Source organism: Oncorhynchus mykiss, chromosome 9, assembly GCF_057628025.1.
Source record: "Oncorhynchus mykiss isolate SJ-2025 chromosome 9, ASM5762802v1, whole genome shotgun sequence".
Lineage (NCBI taxonomy): Eukaryota > Metazoa > Chordata > Actinopteri > Salmoniformes > Salmonidae > Oncorhynchus > Oncorhynchus mykiss.
In genome coordinates this window covers 57,533,470-57,552,152 of record NC_143030.1, presented here as the reverse complement: position 1 = coordinate 57,552,152, position 18,683 = coordinate 57,533,470, and the positions used below count along the sequence as shown (strand labels likewise).

General features: G+C 42.0%; 1 protein-coding gene across 2 annotated transcripts; it reads right to left on the bottom strand.

Moving 5' to 3' along the window:
• Positions 1-4,274: 4,274 nt before the first annotated feature.
• Positions 4,275-6,995, bottom strand: sike1 (suppressor of IKBKE 1). Of its 2 annotated transcripts, none has more exons than XM_021616200.3 (6): positions 6,829-6,995; positions 6,417-6,590; positions 6,208-6,313; positions 5,889-6,031; positions 5,653-5,766; positions 4,275-5,541 (listed from the first exon to the last, which is right to left on the bottom strand). In XM_021616200.3, the coding sequence occupies exons 2-6, from the start codon at positions 6,573-6,575 to the stop codon at positions 5,422-5,424; spliced, it is 642 nt and encodes a 213-aa protein (XP_021471875.1). In that variant the 5' UTR covers positions 6,576-6,590; positions 6,829-6,995; the 3' UTR covers positions 4,275-5,421. The 2 variants fall into 2 exon arrangements, with proteins under 2 accessions (XP_021471875.1, XP_036844197.1); XM_036988302.2 differs by having other exon boundaries at positions 6,417-6,586; positions 6,829-6,903.
• Between the last annotated feature and the right edge of the window lie 11,688 nt (positions 6,996-18,683).

Sequence of the window (18,683 nt, the reverse complement as noted above, 5' to 3'; positions counted from 1 at the left end):
GTATGCGGTCAACAATGCTTGACTCAGGGAGGAGGATGCCCCTGCCATGCATAGTCCCATGGGATGTTGGCTATCATCAACAAGGCAACTCCTATGACTAATTGGGAATGGGACGCAAGCGTAGGATTGATCACCCTATCGCTGGCCGCCTTTGGGGAGGGTGTATAGTGTGAAAGGCCGAAACACCCTAGGAACCAAAGGTACACTACTGATGATGCGCTCCCCAAATTTCACCAGGCTCACTGTTCATTAACTCTTGGAAGTGCTTGCACAAAGGATAGTAACATCTCATCCTGTGTTCTTGGAATCTTAAGCCGGAAGGCCCGCCTGCTCTTTGTGCGGGCTTGATTATTTTCCCCACTGTGTTGATGTGTGGTAGTGCGTGTTGTTTAATTACCTGTTTTGGGCATTTGTTTATTACGCCCAGTTTCGTGGAGAGTACTATTTTCCCCTGTGTGTAATAAAGCGCTATTCTGAACTTTCTGCCTCCTGCACCTGACTCCGCACCCACTACGCCTAGTGTGTTACAGCTCCTTAAACTAGAACCCCAAAAAACATCTGGGTCAGATGGTTTAGAAACTTTCTTCTTTAAGGTTGCTGCCCCTATCATCGCCAAGCCTCTGGGGCAGCAGGGCAGCCTAGTGGTTAGAGCGGTGGACTTGTAACCGGAAGGTTGCAAGTTCAAATCCCAAGCTGAACAAGTCATTCTGTTGGTCTGCCCCTGAACAGGCAGTTAACCCACTGTTCCTAGGCCGTAATTGAAAATAAGAATTTGTTCTTAACTGACTTGCCTAGTTAAAGGTAAAAAATTGTTTTTTAATGAAAGCCTATCACTAACCTTTTTAACATGTCTCTCCTCTCTGGGGAGGTTCCTATTGCTTGGTAGGCAGCCAGGCAGCCTCCTTTATTTAATTAAAGGGGAGATTAAGCTGATCCTAACTGTTATAGGCCAATTTCTATTTTGCCTTGTTTATCAAATGTGTTGGAAAAACTTGTCAATAATAAACTGACTGGCTTTCTTGATGTCTATAGTATTCTCTCTGGTGTGCAATCTGGTTTCCACTCAGGTTATGGATGTGTCACTGCAACCTTAAAGGTCTTAAATGATGTCACCATTGCCCTTGATTCTAAGCAATGTTGTGCTGCTATTTTTATTGACTTGGCCAAAGCTTTAGATACGGTAGACTATTCCATTCTTGTGGGCCGGCTATATTGGTGTCGCTGAGGGGTCTTTGGCCTGGTTTGCTAACTACCTTTCTCAAAGATTGCAGTGATAAAGTCTTATACTCCCCTGGCACCTCCCTGGATTTTGTGTGAACGCTCTACAACAAAGCTTTCTTAGTGTCCAAGAAGCTTGTTCTGAACACCTCTAAAACAAAGGTAATGTGGTTTGGTAAGAAGAATGCCCCTCTCCCCACCTCATACAATTACTTGGGAGTATGGCTAGATGGTACACTGTCCTTCTCTCAGGACATAAATCTAGACTTGGTTTCCTCTATCGTAATCACTCCTCTTTCACCCGAGCTGCCAAACTAACCCTGATTCAGATGACCATCCTACCCATGCTAGATTACAGAGATGTAATTTATAGATCGGCAGGTATGGGTGCTCTCGAGAGGCTAGATGTTCTTTACCATTTGGCCATCAGATTTGCCACCAATGCTCCATATAGGACACCACTGCACTCTATACTCCTCTGTAAACTGGTAATCTCTATATACCCGTCGCAAGACCCTCTGGTTGATTCTTATTTATAAAACCCTCTTAGGCCTCACTCCCCCCTATCTGAGATACCTACTGCATCATCCACGTACAACACTCGTTCCGCCAGTCACATTCTGTTAAAGGTCCCCAAAGAACACAAATCCCTGGGTCGCTCCTCTTTTCAGTTCGATGCAGCTAGCGACTGGAACAAGTTGCAAAAAACACTCAAACTGGACAGTTTTATCTCCATCTCTTCATTCAAGACTCAATCATGGACACTCTTACTGACAGTTGTGGCTGCTTCACCTGATGTATTGTTGTCTCTACCTTCTTGCCCTTTGTGCTGTTGTCTTTGCCCAATAATGTTTGTACCATGTTGTGTTTCTACTACGCTGTGTTGTCATGTGTTGCTGCCATGCTATGTTGTTGTCTTAGGTCTCTCTTTATGTAGTGTTGTGGTGTCTTTCTTGTCATGATGTGTGTTTTGTCCTCTATTTTTATTTTTGATCCCAGCCCCCATCCCCACAGGGGCCCTTTTGGTAGGCTGTCATTGTAAGTAAGAATTTGTTCATAACTGACTTGCCTAGTTAAATAAAGGTTAAATAAAATAAAAATATTCCAAATAAATGTCACTAGAAAACAGCTTAAACAAATGTTATTTGTTGTTATTCTAGCTGCACTGTTTGACGTAAGTTAGCCGTATTTGGCTAGCTAGCAAGCAAGGGATAAGAATGTTGACAGCCAGTATGGCATGATTGGGTCGTGTCCATAGATACAAAACAAAAAGACTTAAAGACTGGGTCGCGTCTCTGGCAACCGAACCAATAGAACGAACTTCCAGCCAGTTTGGGTAGCAACCCTAGATTTATGTCTGGACTATATCTTGTGGGATGAAATAGTATGAATATATTCATCAACATTTATTTTTTATGAAAATATGTAAATCATTATTTTAATATTGGTAACCCATTGTATAAAAGTTACAATGCCCTCGATGCCGGTGTTTGGAGGATATATTGGCATGGTTTGCCGGCCCAAGAGAACAACACCCATGCCAATATATCCCTCAAACACCGGCATCTCTGGCATTATCGCTTAATTAAAATGTATTTATTTGTATAACTACCTGAATACTGATACTCATTAAAAAAAATTGAAGGTTGAGTGATTTTGAGAAATTAATTGTTATAACAACATTATAACATTAGAATTGTTATAACAACGTTATAATTAGGTGCTAATGCCAGAGATGCATTTTTAAACACCCAGCACTTGGGAAACATTGATCAGGCGTGGCCAACACTCCTGTAGCATAAGCAGGATTTTCTTCCGGACGTATTTTAAAGAATTCACCCAAATTACAAAATGTTTGTGTCCTTACCTTGAAAGCAGTCTATGGACAAGGAGACTGCAATCTATATTTGGTTACCCACTGCCATCAACCATTAATATTAGTATTTCCTGTGCAGAGCCTTTGTGTAGTGGTAACACTCTCCGACACATGTTGCATACAACTTTCCACATGAGAACAGAAATCAATCACGGCTTAAAACCTTCCACTGTTTTTCCCATTAGTGTGTCTCCATCGAACTTCAAACAACCTAAAAATTATGTAAAATAAATATGTGCATACTTTAAATTGAATCCCCCAAAAATCACAAAGTAAGAAAGTGATACAATTTTGAGTGTTCATTTAATGTTCAAAGCATTCTGAATACAATTGACCTGTATTCAGATCATAGGTGTAAACCATATAAAAATACATAGAATTGCAGGAAATGAGCTTTAAAACAGTAACATTTTCAGACCCCCCATCTTGGGGTTGTGCCAGGGGGCAATAAAATTATCATAGCAAATCTGACTCCCAAGCTTTCTTCAAAAGTTGGCAGCCCTGGAAATATTAGCTTACTCTTATGCAGCTCAACACCCTTTTGGACGACACTGACAGCAGCAATATAGTGAGACATGTCATTAGATGTCTGCTACTAGCAAAATATATGGTTATGCACATCCTGCATACTAGCTAATTGACTAGCTGGACTGATAGTGAGTGTAAATTACTGTGTTACTATAATAGCTATATAATGAGAATAGGATGGCTGGCTACTACAATACTAGTCTTTAGCAGACCTAGCTAGCTAGCCAGCCAGCAAATCAAGACATGTGCATGCTTTTATTATCTGGCAAAGCAGAACATAGCTAACGTTCTGGAACAAATTGGGTTATTTACCCAGTTTGATGGCACTCTCTGCGAGGCATCAGTTAATCATGCCAGGAAAAAAGCTTAACTTTTTTTCTTGCTAAAAATGTCAAACGCAGGCTCTGGATTCTGGAGCCATAACCTAAATATCACGATAGCTCGTTTTAATTGAAGACCTTAAAGCAATGTCTCCATCTAGCGAAAGCCCCGAATTTCAGATCGCCATTACTTTTGAGTGAACTGGGAAATTCAAATAACATTTGTCATCCTGAGTAAAAGGACATTTTCACCAAATCTATCCATCAAGCAAGTGCTTTATATCTTGCAATGTCCGCATTTCCTTTTGCTGTAAAAAATCAAATCAGTAAAATTAGGCATTTGATTAATATTTATTTGACACATCAAATTAATAAATTCACTCATCAAAGCTTTGAAGAAATTACAGCTCACTTTTGCAATAATGACAAGAAAGTTTCCTGAGATGACAATGTCATATACAATTTGACAACAGTCCGTCAAGCTGTTGGATTGTTAAAAATAAAATTTAAAAAAGAGCCTCAAATCTAAGTTATGGTCAAACGCTAATGTCAAGAACATGTTACACTCACTCATTATGTAAGTATTATACCAGACATGAAAAATATATATATTTTTACACATGAATTACAGACATTAACAAAATATTTCTAATGGTTCTAATGTAGCAGATAATTACATACAGATACAAACTGTTAATCTGCTACAAGCAAGTCAGACTGAAAATTGATTGACTTTATTTCTTACTGTTTTAAAAACTCTGCATTGTTGGTTAAGGGGCCATAAGTAAGCCCATGTGAAAAACGCAATTTGATTTGAAACATTTTGAGACAACAAGATGTCATATCAGGCCCAGGGGAATAAACATCAAGACTTGCAGTTTGACAGCATAACATTTGCTAAACCATGTGGGGAGAGTTGGCATTTGGTTTCCCGTGAATTGACCACATGATTATTTCTACAATGTTCCAAGTACATTTGAACAAATGACTCAAAATGAAAAGCTAGAGACCATGCCATAAAAAGCAAATGTGATTATCTTTGGCCAATGCAAAAGTTCACCCTCTATACTAAAACTGTTGTACAGGAGCTAATCTTTCCTGACAAAAACAGTATTCTCTCTTCTCTGTGCCTTTACAGTGCTTCATTGGGCAGCAGGAGCACCTTTGGAAATATATATTAAATGGTAACTAACAACACAAAACATGGACTTTGTCTTAAAGGGAAGGGGTGACCGGTGGTGAAAATGTAATCAATCCTGTCTTGTGGCCCCGGGGAACTGTTCTTCTCCATGAACAATCCAAACTCCTCTCTATGGGAAGTTCTCGATTGCATACTCCTACTGTCCTCACTCCTCAAAACCCACTGGAGGAGAATGTCAGAGGGGCGGAACCTCTGGCTTTCTCATTCAAAAGGTTTTGAGAAGGAGACGAGGAGAGGAAGCGAGGAGTATGCAACTGAGATCTTCTCTATCGAGTCCATTACTGATTGGTCCCCGGTTCGGCTTCTTCCTCTGTCGCTGATTGGCTGGAGTCTTCCTTCTGTGGCCTCACAGAACTCTTACTAATGGTCAGTAGATCTCGCAGCTCCTTGTTTTCAATCTAAATGCATGAGAATATTGGCCATGGGTTGATAAATAGTATTTTTATTTACCCTGACCCAGAGTCATAGATAATAAAAATAGTAATTTGCTTGATTTAACCATTTTTTACCTCTAGTTGGGCAAGCCTCTCTCGCACAGAGCAGTAGTGCTGGTCATCCACCTGAACAGCTCTTCTCATCACCTGACCCATCTCGCATATCCGCTCCAGTTGGCTTTGCACTTCCTTCATGAGAATACAAATTCAAACAAATAAAACATGACACATAGCTAATTGTTTTTATCATAAATGTGAGCCCATGTCAAATGTTATTACATTCATTCTGAGTAGACAGAAAGGGTGTGTACCTTGGCATGGTCCTCATGAAGGCTAAGAACAGGCTTTGTGTCCAGCTCCTTCTTTTCCATCATAAGCTGTAGCATTTGCTTGCGGTATCTACCCATGATCAATTCTAGCGCATACTGGTGCTCCTCCAAAGACAGCCACAGTTCTGTGGAGATTTAACACATTACCAGACATATGTGCCTCAAATATATGACACATACATTGGTGTAATATATTAACAGATTATATTGTTTTTCTCGTGCTGCAAACATTGACATTTGACTCAGACAAAGTGGGGTAGAATAAAATATTACAGTGAATAAAACATGAATTGTGTCTTGCCTCGGTTTTCTTGCTGTAGTTCCTTTATTTGGGTATTCTCTTGCGTTAACAGGACGTGAGGCTTGTACTTTGACAACTCCTGTATCTCAGAACTTTCCTCCATGTACTAGGGGAACAGTGAACAGATAAATCCAAGGCTCTCATCTATATGCCATTAAAGTAAAAATACTAGATACGTATTCAGCAAGCTCGAAAGATAGCAAATGTACCTTGTCTGGAAGGGCATTCCCCACCTCTCTCATGCCCTGAACCTTCTGGCTGAGCGCTCCAGACTGCTCGATCAGTCCTTCTGCCGCCGTGTCGTGCTCTTTGAGCCTCTCAAGCAGCGTGCGAGCATCGCCAAGAACCTTTTCCAAAGTGCACGCCATAGCCTTCAGCACTAGCTTGATTACAAACGGAAGACGCAGGTCCTTTTTACATTACATTTGCTAGCTAAATTAGCTAACCAATCATCGAAATAGCTAACCTTAGCTAGTTATAGTGGCAGATCTTTTGTAGATTAGCGGACAGATTAAATCCTTGCTTTACTGATATGCGTCATAGATAAACATGAGTATCGTCAAGTATTTTGTGAAAATTGACCAAAATATCAAGAAATACTTCAAAAACAAACTCTCTGACCTGGAGACCGCTGTTTTCGGAACAAAATGTGACTCATTAGTTTTACATCACTTCCGGTCGTAAGCAGGGTTGCGTTCAAGATGGTAACACAGTTTCTAAACCCATACGCGCAACATCCAGGAACGCTTTTGAAATAGACCAACCAGACCAGCCTGCGGTTTGGGGTTAGAGAAGTCACTGAACACCTTTACATGCAGACCAATGTCCCGTTATTATTCGGGTACTGAAGTATTCGATTTTTGAGTTGTCATATAAACATCACATCCCGTTTACAATAACCCGAAAAAGTTATCCCAGTTATGAGAAACCCGGATAAGATGCCTGGGATATGCTGATTTTAGACGGGATACTGTGGCATGTAACCATCTTATCCCCTTTACCACAAATAACAATGAGGTTTAGGTATAAGAATATTTGCCTTTACCATTGTTTTTCACGGTCTGCGCAGGCTCAGTTTCGCATATCATAGGTGTGTGATTGTCAAACAAATCACTTTAAAAAAAGTCGGCTACCTGCGCAGTTTGATCCACCATGATTCCATAATAATTTGTGTTGATACTCTGCACAGGACATTATAGCGGAGCCTACTGGCCACTTTCACATCTAATTTAGACATGTTTCTGCTTATAATTTCCAACATTTGGTAGGCCATTTGTTTGTCAACGAAAGTTAGATAAATGAAGCTTCTCTTCTGTCATAACTTGTTGCCCCAGAAAACTATGAAGTAGTTCTCACCTGAATAATGTCTTACATCAATAGAATGAATGAGATTGTAATCTAGTTCAAATAGGTAAAGGTGTCTGTTTCGTTTAGGGACCGGGGATTAAACGCAATAACTCCAAAACAGTGGAAAGATTGGTCCTGTGCAAAATGTCATCAGTTTGACCGGTTTTAATGGGAAAAAACCGGAGAAAACAATAAAAACACGTTTCTGACTTCACTCAGTTCCTCTTGGGTGCATATTTTTGTGGTTGAAATACTGTCTGCTTGTATTAGGTGTCAAAGATAACACATTACATGCGTATTCACATTTTCTCAAGAGATGCTGAAATAATATTTCTCCATTCCTGTTCAAGACAAAATTAACATTTGTATAATTTTACTGCAAGAAATGGATAATTCTGCAAGAGTTAATGGCATATTACTACATGTGAAAGGTTATAGGCCTACCTACAGTCAGTGTCTATATTTCAATATTCTGTTTAATCATGGATACAGGGATACTCATGATGTCACGATCGTCGTAAGAAGCGGACCAAAGCGTGGTGTGAATGCATCATTTTAATGGATGACGAAAAACACGACGTAAACTGACCAAACTAACAAAACAACAAACGACCGTGACTGCTAATGAACCATAGTGCTAACATGCAACTAGACATAGACAATAACCCACGAAATACCCAAAGAAGATGGCTGCCTAAATATGGTTCCCAATCAGAGAAAACGATAAACACCTGCCTCTAATTGAGAACCAATCTAGGCAACCATAGACCTACATAAACACCTAGATGGAAACAATCCCATAAAACAATCCCATCTATAAAACCCCTAGACAGTACAAAAACCCTAGATGAGACAAACACACATACCACCCTCGTCACAACCTGACCTAACCAAAATATATTTAAAAAACAAAGAATACTCAGGTCAGGGTGTGACACATGAGCGGGATATAAAATGTGCATGTAAACAGCTTATCCCGAATAAGACCTTAAGTGGGATATGAACTACTATCCGCAATATTGTGCGCATGTAAACGTGGTCACACCTGAGAGTAGTGAAAAAGGATTCCTTAGTTGTTCATATTCTCGAAATCTGAACTAAACAGTGATCTGGTTCAGACCCCAATAGTCAATACAAATAGTCAATACACGGGCGTAGACCTCCCTCCTTCTTCTTCACAAAAAAGAAACTCGAGGAGGCGGGTGAAGTGGAGGACCTAATGTACCCCTGACACAGGGATTCGGAGACATATGTTTCCATAGCCTTCGTCTCCGCCTGTGAGAGGGGATACACGTGACTCCTGGGAAGTGCAGCGTCTACCAGGAGATTTATCGATTTATAGTAACCCAAAAAGTGTTAAACAAGTCAAAATATATTTTACATTTGAGATTCTTCAAATAGCCACTCTTTGCCTTGATGACAGCTTTGCACACTCTTGGCATTCTCTCAACCAGCTTCACCAGGAATGCTTTTCCAACAGTCTTGAAGGATTTCCAACGTATGCTGAGCAATTGTTGGCTGCTTTTACTTCACTCTGCGGTCTGACTCATCCCAAACCATCTCAATTTGGTTGACTTCAGGAAATTGTGGAGGCCAGGTCATCTGATGCAGCACTCCATCACTCTCCTTCTTGGTAAAATATCCCTTACACAGCCTGGAGATGTGTTGGGTTATTGTCCTGTTGAAAAACAAATGATAGTCTACTAAGCCAAAACCAGATGGGATGGCATATTGCTGCAAAATTCTGTGGTAGCCATGTTGGTTAAGTGTGCATTGAATTCTAAATAAATCACAGACAGTGTCACCAGTGAAGCACCCCCACGCCATAACACCACCACCTCCATGCTTTACGGTGGGAAATACACATGCAGAGATCATCCGTTCACCCACACCGTATCTCACAAAGACACGGCGGTTGGAACCCAAAATCTCCAATTTGGACTCCAGACCAAAGGACAAATGTCCATCGGCCTAGTGTCCATTGCTCGTGTTTCTTGGCCCAAGCAAGTCTCTTCTTCTTATTGGTGTCCTTTAGTAGTGGTTTCTTTGCAGAAATTCGACCATGAAGGCCTGATTCACACAGTCTCATCTGAACAGTTGATGTTGAGATGTGTCTGTTACTTGAACTCTGTGAAGCAGTTATTTGGGCTGCAATTTCTGAGGCTGGTAACTCTAATGAACTTATCCTCTGCAGCGGAGGTAACTCTCGGTCTTCCATTCTGGTGGCGGTCCTCATGAGAGCCAGTTTCATCATAACGCTTGATGGTTTTTGTGACTGCGCTTGAAAAAAATTCCAAAGTTCTTAAAATGTTCCATACTGACTGACCTTCATGTCTTAAAGTAATGATGAACTGTAATTTCTCTTTGCTTATTTGAGCTGTTCTGCCATAGTATGTACTTGGACTTATACCAAATAGAGCTATCTTCTGTATACCCCCCAAAACTTGATACAACACAACTGACTGTCTCAAACCCATTAAGAAGGAAATCAATTCCACAAATTAACTTTTAAGGAGGCACACCTGTTAACTGAAATGCATTCCAATTGACTACATCATGAAGCTCTTTGAGAGAATGCCAAGAGTGTGCAAAGCTGACATCAAGGCAAAAGGCTATTTGAAGAATCTCAAATATAAAATATATTTTGATTTGTTTAACACTTTTTTGGTTACTACATGATTCCATTTGTGTTATTTCATATTTTTAATGTCCACTATTATTCTACAAATTGTTAAAATAAAAACCCTTGAATGAGTAGGTGTTCTAAAACGTTTGACCGGTAGTGTATATATTTATCTAGCTAAAAATATGGGCCTCAAAACAGGTGGATGCATTCAAGCAGAGAGGAAGAGGTAAAGAGAGAGGAGCCAACTCTGCAGAAAATCTTCCTCCTGTGGCTGCTTTGTGTGATGTATTGTTGTCTCTACCTTCTTGGCCTTTGTGCTGTTGTCTGTGCCCAATTACATTTGTACCCTGTTTTGTGCTGCTACAATGTTGTGCTGCTGCCATGCTGTGTTGTCATGTGTTGCTGCCATGCTGTGTTGTTGTCTTAGGTCTCTGTCACGCCCTAATCTGTTTCACCTGTCCTTGTGATTGTCTCCACCCACTCCAGGTGTCTCTCTGTGCCAGTTTGTCTTGTATGTTTCCAAGTTAACCAGCGGTTTTTCCCTGTTCATTGGCTTTTATCCCCCTATTTTTTTAAAGTCCTCTCGCTTGTGACCCTTGCCTGTTTCTGGACTTTGTACCTGCCTGCCTGACCATTCTGCCTGCCTTGACCATGAGCCTGTCTGCCACTCTGTACTTGGACTCTGATCTGGTTTGGACCTTTTTGCCTGTCCTCTACCATTCTCTTGCATACCCCTTTGGATTAAAAAAACAATGTAAGACGCCAACCATCTGTCTCCTGTGTCTGCATTTGGGTCTTGATAGTCTCGTTTTGTGCTGTGTTGTCTCGTTGTCCTATATTAGTATTTAATTTATTTTTAATCCCCCATCCCTGCATGAGGCCTTTCGCCTTTTGGTAGGCCGCCATTGTAAATAAAAAATAGTTCTTAATTGACATGCCTAGTTAAATAAATAAACTCCCTCCAGCAGGCATAACCGCGGGAAGTGGGATTGCGGATGGTGCTGTAGCACCCCCTGAAGAATCTGATTATTTACTTTTTAATCATCTATATTTAGTTTTGGAAAACACGTGTTTTTAGCAGAAGTTGTGCACTGGGCCTTTACTAGTCCTGTATTAGCAGACCAATAGAGCCGTCTGTAGCGCTGGCAAGAAAAAAATATGTTGTGTCAAATTTGGTCTACAAAAACTGTATGGCTTATTTGCTACTTGAGGTTTATTTGATTGAATATAAGTTTCATAATGCTTAGGTCAGCGTTACCCAAACTCGGTCCTGTGGGTGCACGTTTGTTTTTTAGCACTACACAACTGATTCAAATAATGAACTCTTCATCAAGCTTTGATTATTTGAATCAACTGTGTAGTACTAGGGCAAAAAACTGAACAGCCATCCCTTGGGGTCCCCAGGACCTAGTTTGGGATACACTGGCTTATACTCATCTCCATGCTATCCTGCTCTGGGGTCACGGGTCTAAATCTCTCCAGGTGCTCATGGACTGGGGCTGACGAGAGCTTCATGGACGCTACCTGGTATCTGAACTGGGTATCTCCATTCCCATGGACGCCAGTGTATTGGACGGACGCTCCGTTGGCAGGGTCACTCACAGTATGGTTCCCATTAACCTGCGAGTGTCGGGCAATCACAGTGAGTCCATACAGTTTCCCTGGCTTTCATTCAACATCATTTTTGGTGGACCACCATGGTTCCTGACGTCTCCGCATTCGTCGCCGCCTGCACTATGTGCGCACAGAACAAGAAGCGGCAAGCTCCGGCTGGCCTCCTTCAACCACTCCCTATTCCTCACCGCCCCTGGTCCCATATATCCCTGGACTTTGTCACTGGTCTTCCCCCATCAGTTGGCAACACCACCATCCTTACGGTTGTGAATAGGTTTACCAAAGCCGTACATTTCATTCCCCTTCCCAATTTGCCCTCAGCGAAGGAGACGGCCCAGCTTAAGGTGCAGCACATCTTCCGGATCCATGGACTTCTGGTCGACTTGGTCACCGATCATGGTCCTCAGTTCTTGTCCAGGTTCTGGAAGGGATTCTGCACCCTGATTGGGTCATTGGCCAGCCTGTCCTCCGGGTTTCATTCCAAATCTAAAGGCCAATCGGAGCGAGCCGATCAGGACCTAGAGACGACTCTTCGTTGCCTTGTCACTGCCAACCCCACCACCTGGAGCCAGCAACTCGTGTGGGTGGATTACGCCTGCAACACCCTTCCCTGCTCAGCCACTGGTCTCTCGTCCTTCGAGTGTTCCTTCGGTTACCAGCTTCTGCTCTTCGCTCAGCAAGAGAAAGAAGTCAGCATAACCTCAGCCCAGATGTTCGTCCGCCGCTGTATGCGTACCTGGAAGAGAGTCCGGTCTGCTCTTCTTAAGACCACCTCTAGGTATTGGTGACAGGCGGACCGCCACCGGACCCCAGCTCCCTGCTATCGTCTCAGGCAGAGGGTATGGCTCTCCACTCGAGATCTGCCCCTCAGAGTCCCGTAAACTTTCCCCCTGCTTTATTGGCCCTTTCCTCATCTCTAAAATCTTTAGCCCCACTGTTGTTCTTATTCTGTTGCCCTGCACTATCCGTGCACATTCCAATTTCCATGTGTCTAAGATTAAACCTCTGTCTCACAGCCCTTTGTCTGCCTGCCGTTCTGTCCCTTTTTATGTTTCAAATATTTTTTATTGAACACACACAAGAGTGGTGTATAGGTATACAAGACAGATATACAATTCTTATCTAAACATAAAAGAGCTGACAGGAACAACAAGACCCAGAGTTCTAGGTGCAAAACAAATAATACAAAACACGACATACAGAACAAGGACATGTAGAAAGAAAGAGGGTAGATGTCACCCCCCCACTTAATCCCCCCCCACCCCCCCCCCCCACCCCCCCAACTGCTCGGTGGCAGGGCCAGCACATGCTGCCCAAAGGTAGATAAAGATATTACAATTGAGAGCGCGTTAATAACTACAAATTCACAGTGCCGACTTGTGCAAGTAGGAGAGGGAAAGGCTGCCAGATTTGATCAAATGTTGATAATTTATTGTTCAGAATATATCTAATTCTTTCTAAGTGTACAGTTTTGGCCAATTCACTGAGCCATAATTTGGTAGAGGGCGCTTCCCTCCTTTTCCAAAACAACAAGATTAGTTTTTTTGCCGAAATGAGACTGCAAGAGATGAGTTGTTTTTGGGGGTTGGTTAATCCGTTTAGGGACTCAGACACTCCCAGGATTATCAGAAGCGGGTCCCGGTCTACTGAAGTCTCCAAAACTTCAGAGAGGATCCCAAAAATTCCACACCAATAACCATGCAAGCTAGAACATAGGGCAAGGCAGTGGAATAGTGTAATGTGTATCAGGAAATATCCTATGCAGTTTAGTTTTGGAATAGTGTAATCTGTGTAATACCTTGAATTGTATGAGACGATGTCTGGAATTAATGGAGCATGTGTGGATATACTCCAAGCTCTCTTCCCAGTCTGTCACCGAAATGTCAGTCCCTAGTTCTTCCTCCCATTTTGCCTTAATGGCATCTGTAGAAGGTGTGCTAACAGATTGAAAAGCATCATATAGACGCAATATCAGTTTGTCTGAGGTGGGGCATATTTTTATGCGTCTGTCAAACTTGGAAGGTTTAGCATTCCCAAATGTTGGGAGGTGTTTTCTAACGTAGTTTCTAATTTGTAGGTATCTGAAAAAATTACTTCTGGGAAGATTATAAATTTCCCTCAGCAACTCAAAGGAAGCAAAGGTCCCTTCTATGTATAAATCCCCTATGGTACTTATCCCCAACTCTTCCCATCGCTCAAAGGTGTTATCAAGGTCAGAGGGGGCAAAGGAGGGATTCCTGGCGACAGGGAGCATGAATGACATTGGTCTAAGCTCAAAGTGGACTTTAATTTGCTTCCAGATTCGGACTGTACTATGTATAATAGGATTGTTACAATAAAGTGACATCTCCAGATTGACAGGTGACAAAATCACAGCCCCAATAGAGAAGGGGTGACTCTCCTCACGCTCCATACTAAGCCAGCTGGATGACGGAAGTGCGTCATCCAGCAGAAACGTAACAACGCAGAGGTTAGCGGTCCAGTAATAAAATATCAAATTTAGGAGAGACAATCCTCCTTCCATCTTGGATTTACAGAGATGTTTTTTAACCTATCCTGTGTGTTTTATAATCCCAGGTGAAAGGATTGATAATTGAGTCCAGTTGTTTATGAAAGGATTTAGGTTCTGTCCCTTTTTGACTCTGTCTTGAATTACGAACCTCTGCCTTCCCTCAACCTGCCCTTTTGCCTTCCCCTTTGTTATAATACATATTCTGAGAACCAAACCATCCGCCTCCTGTGTCTGCATCTGGGTCTCATCTGGTGTCGTTGTATCTCCTTAGTGTATGGGTCAGTCAAGTGGGTGTCTGGGGTATAGGGTTGGGGACCGTTCCATCATGATAGGACAATAAATAAATAAACTTGTATTCATTTATTTTAAAATGTATATCCCATATCTGGACAAAATTGAAAGCTCTCATTCACAACCCCTGTACACAAACACACATGGACTCTGGGATTTGCAACCATTTTTATTTTCCCTCACTTAACTCCACACTTTCCAAACCCCACCTTCCATCATAACACATCCACACATACCCACATACTGTGCTGTGTTTTTTCTCTACCATGTTGATTGAATACTTTTGTGTTTCAGTTCCTTATATTTGAAGATTAATATTTTGTGAATGATCTTTTCTTCTGTTGTCTTATCACTTTATAAAATGGTATGAATGGAAAGTCTAATACTAAATATTTTCCATAATTCCCTATCTCATCTACAAGACCCTGCTAGGTAAAGTCCCCCCTTATCTCAGCTCGCTGGTCACCATAGCATCTCCCACCTGTAGCACACGCTCCAGCAGGTATATCTCTCTAGTCACCCCCAAAACCAATTCTTTCTTTGGCCGCCTCTCCTTCCAGTTCTCTGCTGCCAATGACTGGAACGAACTACAAAAATCTCTGAAACTGGAAACACTTATCTCCCTCACTAGCTTTAAGCACCAACTGTCAGAGCAGCTCACAGATTACTGCACCTGTACATAGCCCACCTATAATTTAGCCCAAACAACTACCTCTTTCCCAACTGTATTTAATTAATTTATTTATTTTGCTCCTTTGCACCCCATTATTTTTATTTCTACTTTGCACATTCTTCCATTGCAAAACTACCATTCCAGTGTTTTACTTGCTATATTGTATTTACTTTGCCACCATGGCCTTTTTTGCCTTTACCTCCCTTATCTCACCTCATTTGCTCACATTGTATATAGACTTGTTTATACTGTATTATTGACTGTATGTTTGTTTTACTCCATGTGTAACTCTGTGTCGTTGTATCTGTCGAACTGCTTTGCTTTATCTTGGCCAGGTCGCAATTGTGTTGGACTAGTAACCGGAAGGTTGCAAGTTCAAACCCCCGAGCTGACAAGGTACAAATCTGTCGTTCTGCCCCTGAACAGGCAGTTAACCCACTGTTCCTAGGCCGTCATTGAAAATAAGAATTTGTTCTTAACTGACTTGCCTAGTTAAATAAAGGTAAAATAAAAAATAAATAAATTGTAAATGAGAACTTGTTCTCAACTTGCCTACCTGGTTAAATAAAGGTAAAATAAAAAATACAATAAAAAAATTAATCTAGAATAATGGTATGGTGTAGCCCTTCTTGATTTTCTATATACACTGCTCAAAAAAATAAAGGGAACACTTAAACAACACAATGTAACTCCAAGTCAATCACACTTCTGTGAAATCAAATTGTCCACTTAGGAAGCAACACTGATTGACAATAAGTTTCACATGCTGTTGTGCAAATGGAATAGACAACAGGTGGAAATTATAGGTAATTAGCAAGACACCCTCAATAAAGGAGTGTATCTGCAGGTGGGGACCACAGACCACTTCTCAGTTCCTATGCTTCCTAGCTGATGTTTTGGTCACTTTTGAATGCTGGCGGTGCTTTCACTCTAGTGTTAGCATGAGACGGAGTCTACAACCCACACAAGTGGCTTAGGTAGTGCAGCTCATCCAGGATGGAACATCAATGCGAGCTGTGGCAAGAAGGTTTGCTGTGTCTGTCAGCGTAGTGTCCGGAGCATGGAGGCGCTAACAGGAGACAGGCCAGTACATCAGGAGACGTGGAGGAGGCCGTAGGAGGGCAACAACCCAGCAGCAGGACTGCTGCCTCCACCTTTGTGCAAGGAGGAGCACTGCCAGAGCCCTGCAAAATGACCTCCAGCAGGCCACAAATGTTCATGTGTCTGCTCAAACGGTCAGAAACAGACTCCATGAGGGTGGTATGAGGGCCTGACGTCCACCGGTGGGGGTTGTGCTTACAGCCCAACACCGTGCAGGACGTTTGGCATTTGCCAGAGAACACCAAGATTGGCAAATTCGCCACTGGTGCCCTGTGCTCTTCACAGATGAAAGCAGGTTCACACTGAGCACGTGACAGGCGTGACAGAGTCTGGAGACGCCGTGGAGAACGTTCTGCTGCCTGCAACATCCTCCAGCATGACCGGTTTGGCGGTGGGGCAGTCATGGTGTGGGGTGGCATTTCTTTGGGGGGGCCGTCTCCTCTTCAGGAGACCTCTGTGTGTGTGTGTGTGTTAAAACCTGATTTTGAGAGTTGTGACCTTCAGACACTATCAGAAGGCGTCTATGTTCAGACTCCTCCTGTCTGGATCCCACCGTGGTCATCTGGTTTTCTGAGAACACAAGGCTGCCACAGACCTGATGAAACCAGCCACCTGTCAGAAGATGCTTACACTCGTTCACATTGTTATGACTATATTTGTGATGAAAAGTCAAGTTTCGGTCAAACCCACTTCTGAGCTTTTAATTGCTGATAAGATGGTTACTGCTGTTAGAGGAAACGTTAGATTTATTAAAATGTTGTTGCCAGGTTAACTCACGCAAGGAGGACTGAGAGAGTCTATATGAGTTGCAGGATGTCTTAGACAATTTGCAGAACTTGGGAGAACTATCATATTCTATTATAATGTACTCTGTACCAACTTCTGCCTACAATTGTATTACTAAAAGCAGTATTTTAATACTTAAACAAAGAGTCTATGTTTCCTTTCCATTACTAATGTACAGTGCATTGCGAAAGTATTCGGCCCCCTTGAAATTTGCGACCTTTTGCCACATTTCAGGCTTCAAACATAAAGATATAAAACTGTATTTTTTTGTGAAGAATCAACAACAAGTGGGACACAATCATGAAGTAGAACGACATTTATTGGATATTTCAAACTTCTTTAACAAATCAAAAACTGAAAAATTGGGCGTGCAAAATTATTCAGCCCCTTTACTTTCAGTGCAGCAAACTCTCTCCAGAAGTTCAGTGAGGCTCTATGAATGATCCAATGTTGACCTAAATGACTAATGATGATAAATACAATCCACCTGTGTGTAATCAAGTCTCCGTATAAATGCACCTGCACTGTGATAGTCTCAGAGGTCCGTTAAAAGCGCAGAGAGCATCACGAAGAACAAGGAACACACCAGGCAGGTCCGAGATACTGTTGTGAAGAAGTTTAAAGCCGGATTTGGATACAAAAAGATTTCCCAAGCTTTAAACATCCCAAGGAGCACTGTGCAAGCGATAATATTGAAATGGAAGTAGTTTCAGACCACTGCAAATCTACCAAGACCTGGCCGTCCCTCTAAACTTTCAGCTCATACAAGGAGAAGACTGATCAGAGATGCAGCCAAGAGGCCCATGATCACTCTGGATGAACTGCAGAGATCTACAGCTGAGGTGGGAGACTCTGTCCATAGGACAACAATCAGTCGTATATTGCACAAATCTGGCCTTTATGGAAGAGTGGCAAGAAGAAAGCCATTTCTTAAAGATATCCATAAAAAGTGTTGTTTAAAGTTTGCCACAAGCCACCTGGGAGACACACCAAACATGTGGAAGAAGGTGCTCTGGTCAGATGAAACCAAAATTGAACTTTTTGGCAACAATGCAAAACGTTATGTTTGGCGTAAAAGCAACACAGCTGAACACACCATCCCCACTGTCAAACATGGTGGTGGCAGCATCATGGTTTGGGCCTGCTTTTCTTCAGCAGGGACAGGGAAGATGGTTAAAATTGATGGGAAGATGGATGGAGCCAAATACAGGACCATTCTGGAAGAAAACCTGATGGAATCTGCAAAAGACCTGAGACTGGGACGGAGATTTGTCTTCCAACAAGACAATGATCCAAAACATAAAGCAAAATCTACAATGGAATGGTTCAAAAATAAACATATCCAGGTGTTAGAATGGCCAAGTCAAAGTCCAGACCTGAATCCAATCGAGAATCTGTGGAAAGAACTGAAAACTGCTGTTCACAAATGCTCTCCATCCAACCTCACTGAGCTCGAGCTGTTTTGCAAGGAGGAATGGGAAAAAATGTCAGTCTCTCGATGTGCAAAACTGATAGAGACATACCCC

What these genes read in the sequence shown, in the direction of transcription:
- sike1 (XM_036988302.2), bottom strand. Translation starts at nt 6,865, where the DNA reads ATGAGTCACATTTTGTTCCGAAAACAGCGGTCTCCAG. An exon ending in CCGAAAACAGCGGTCTCCAG is followed by an intron (nt 6,587 to 6,828) that starts GTCAGAGAGTTT and finishes TAATCAAGCTAG; the next exon opens with TGCTGAAGGCTATGGCGTGC. An exon ending in ACTACAGCAAGAAAACCGAG is followed by an intron (nt 6,032 to 6,207) that starts GCAAGACACAAT and finishes AAATCTCCACAG; the next exon opens with AACTGTGGCTGTCTTTGGAG.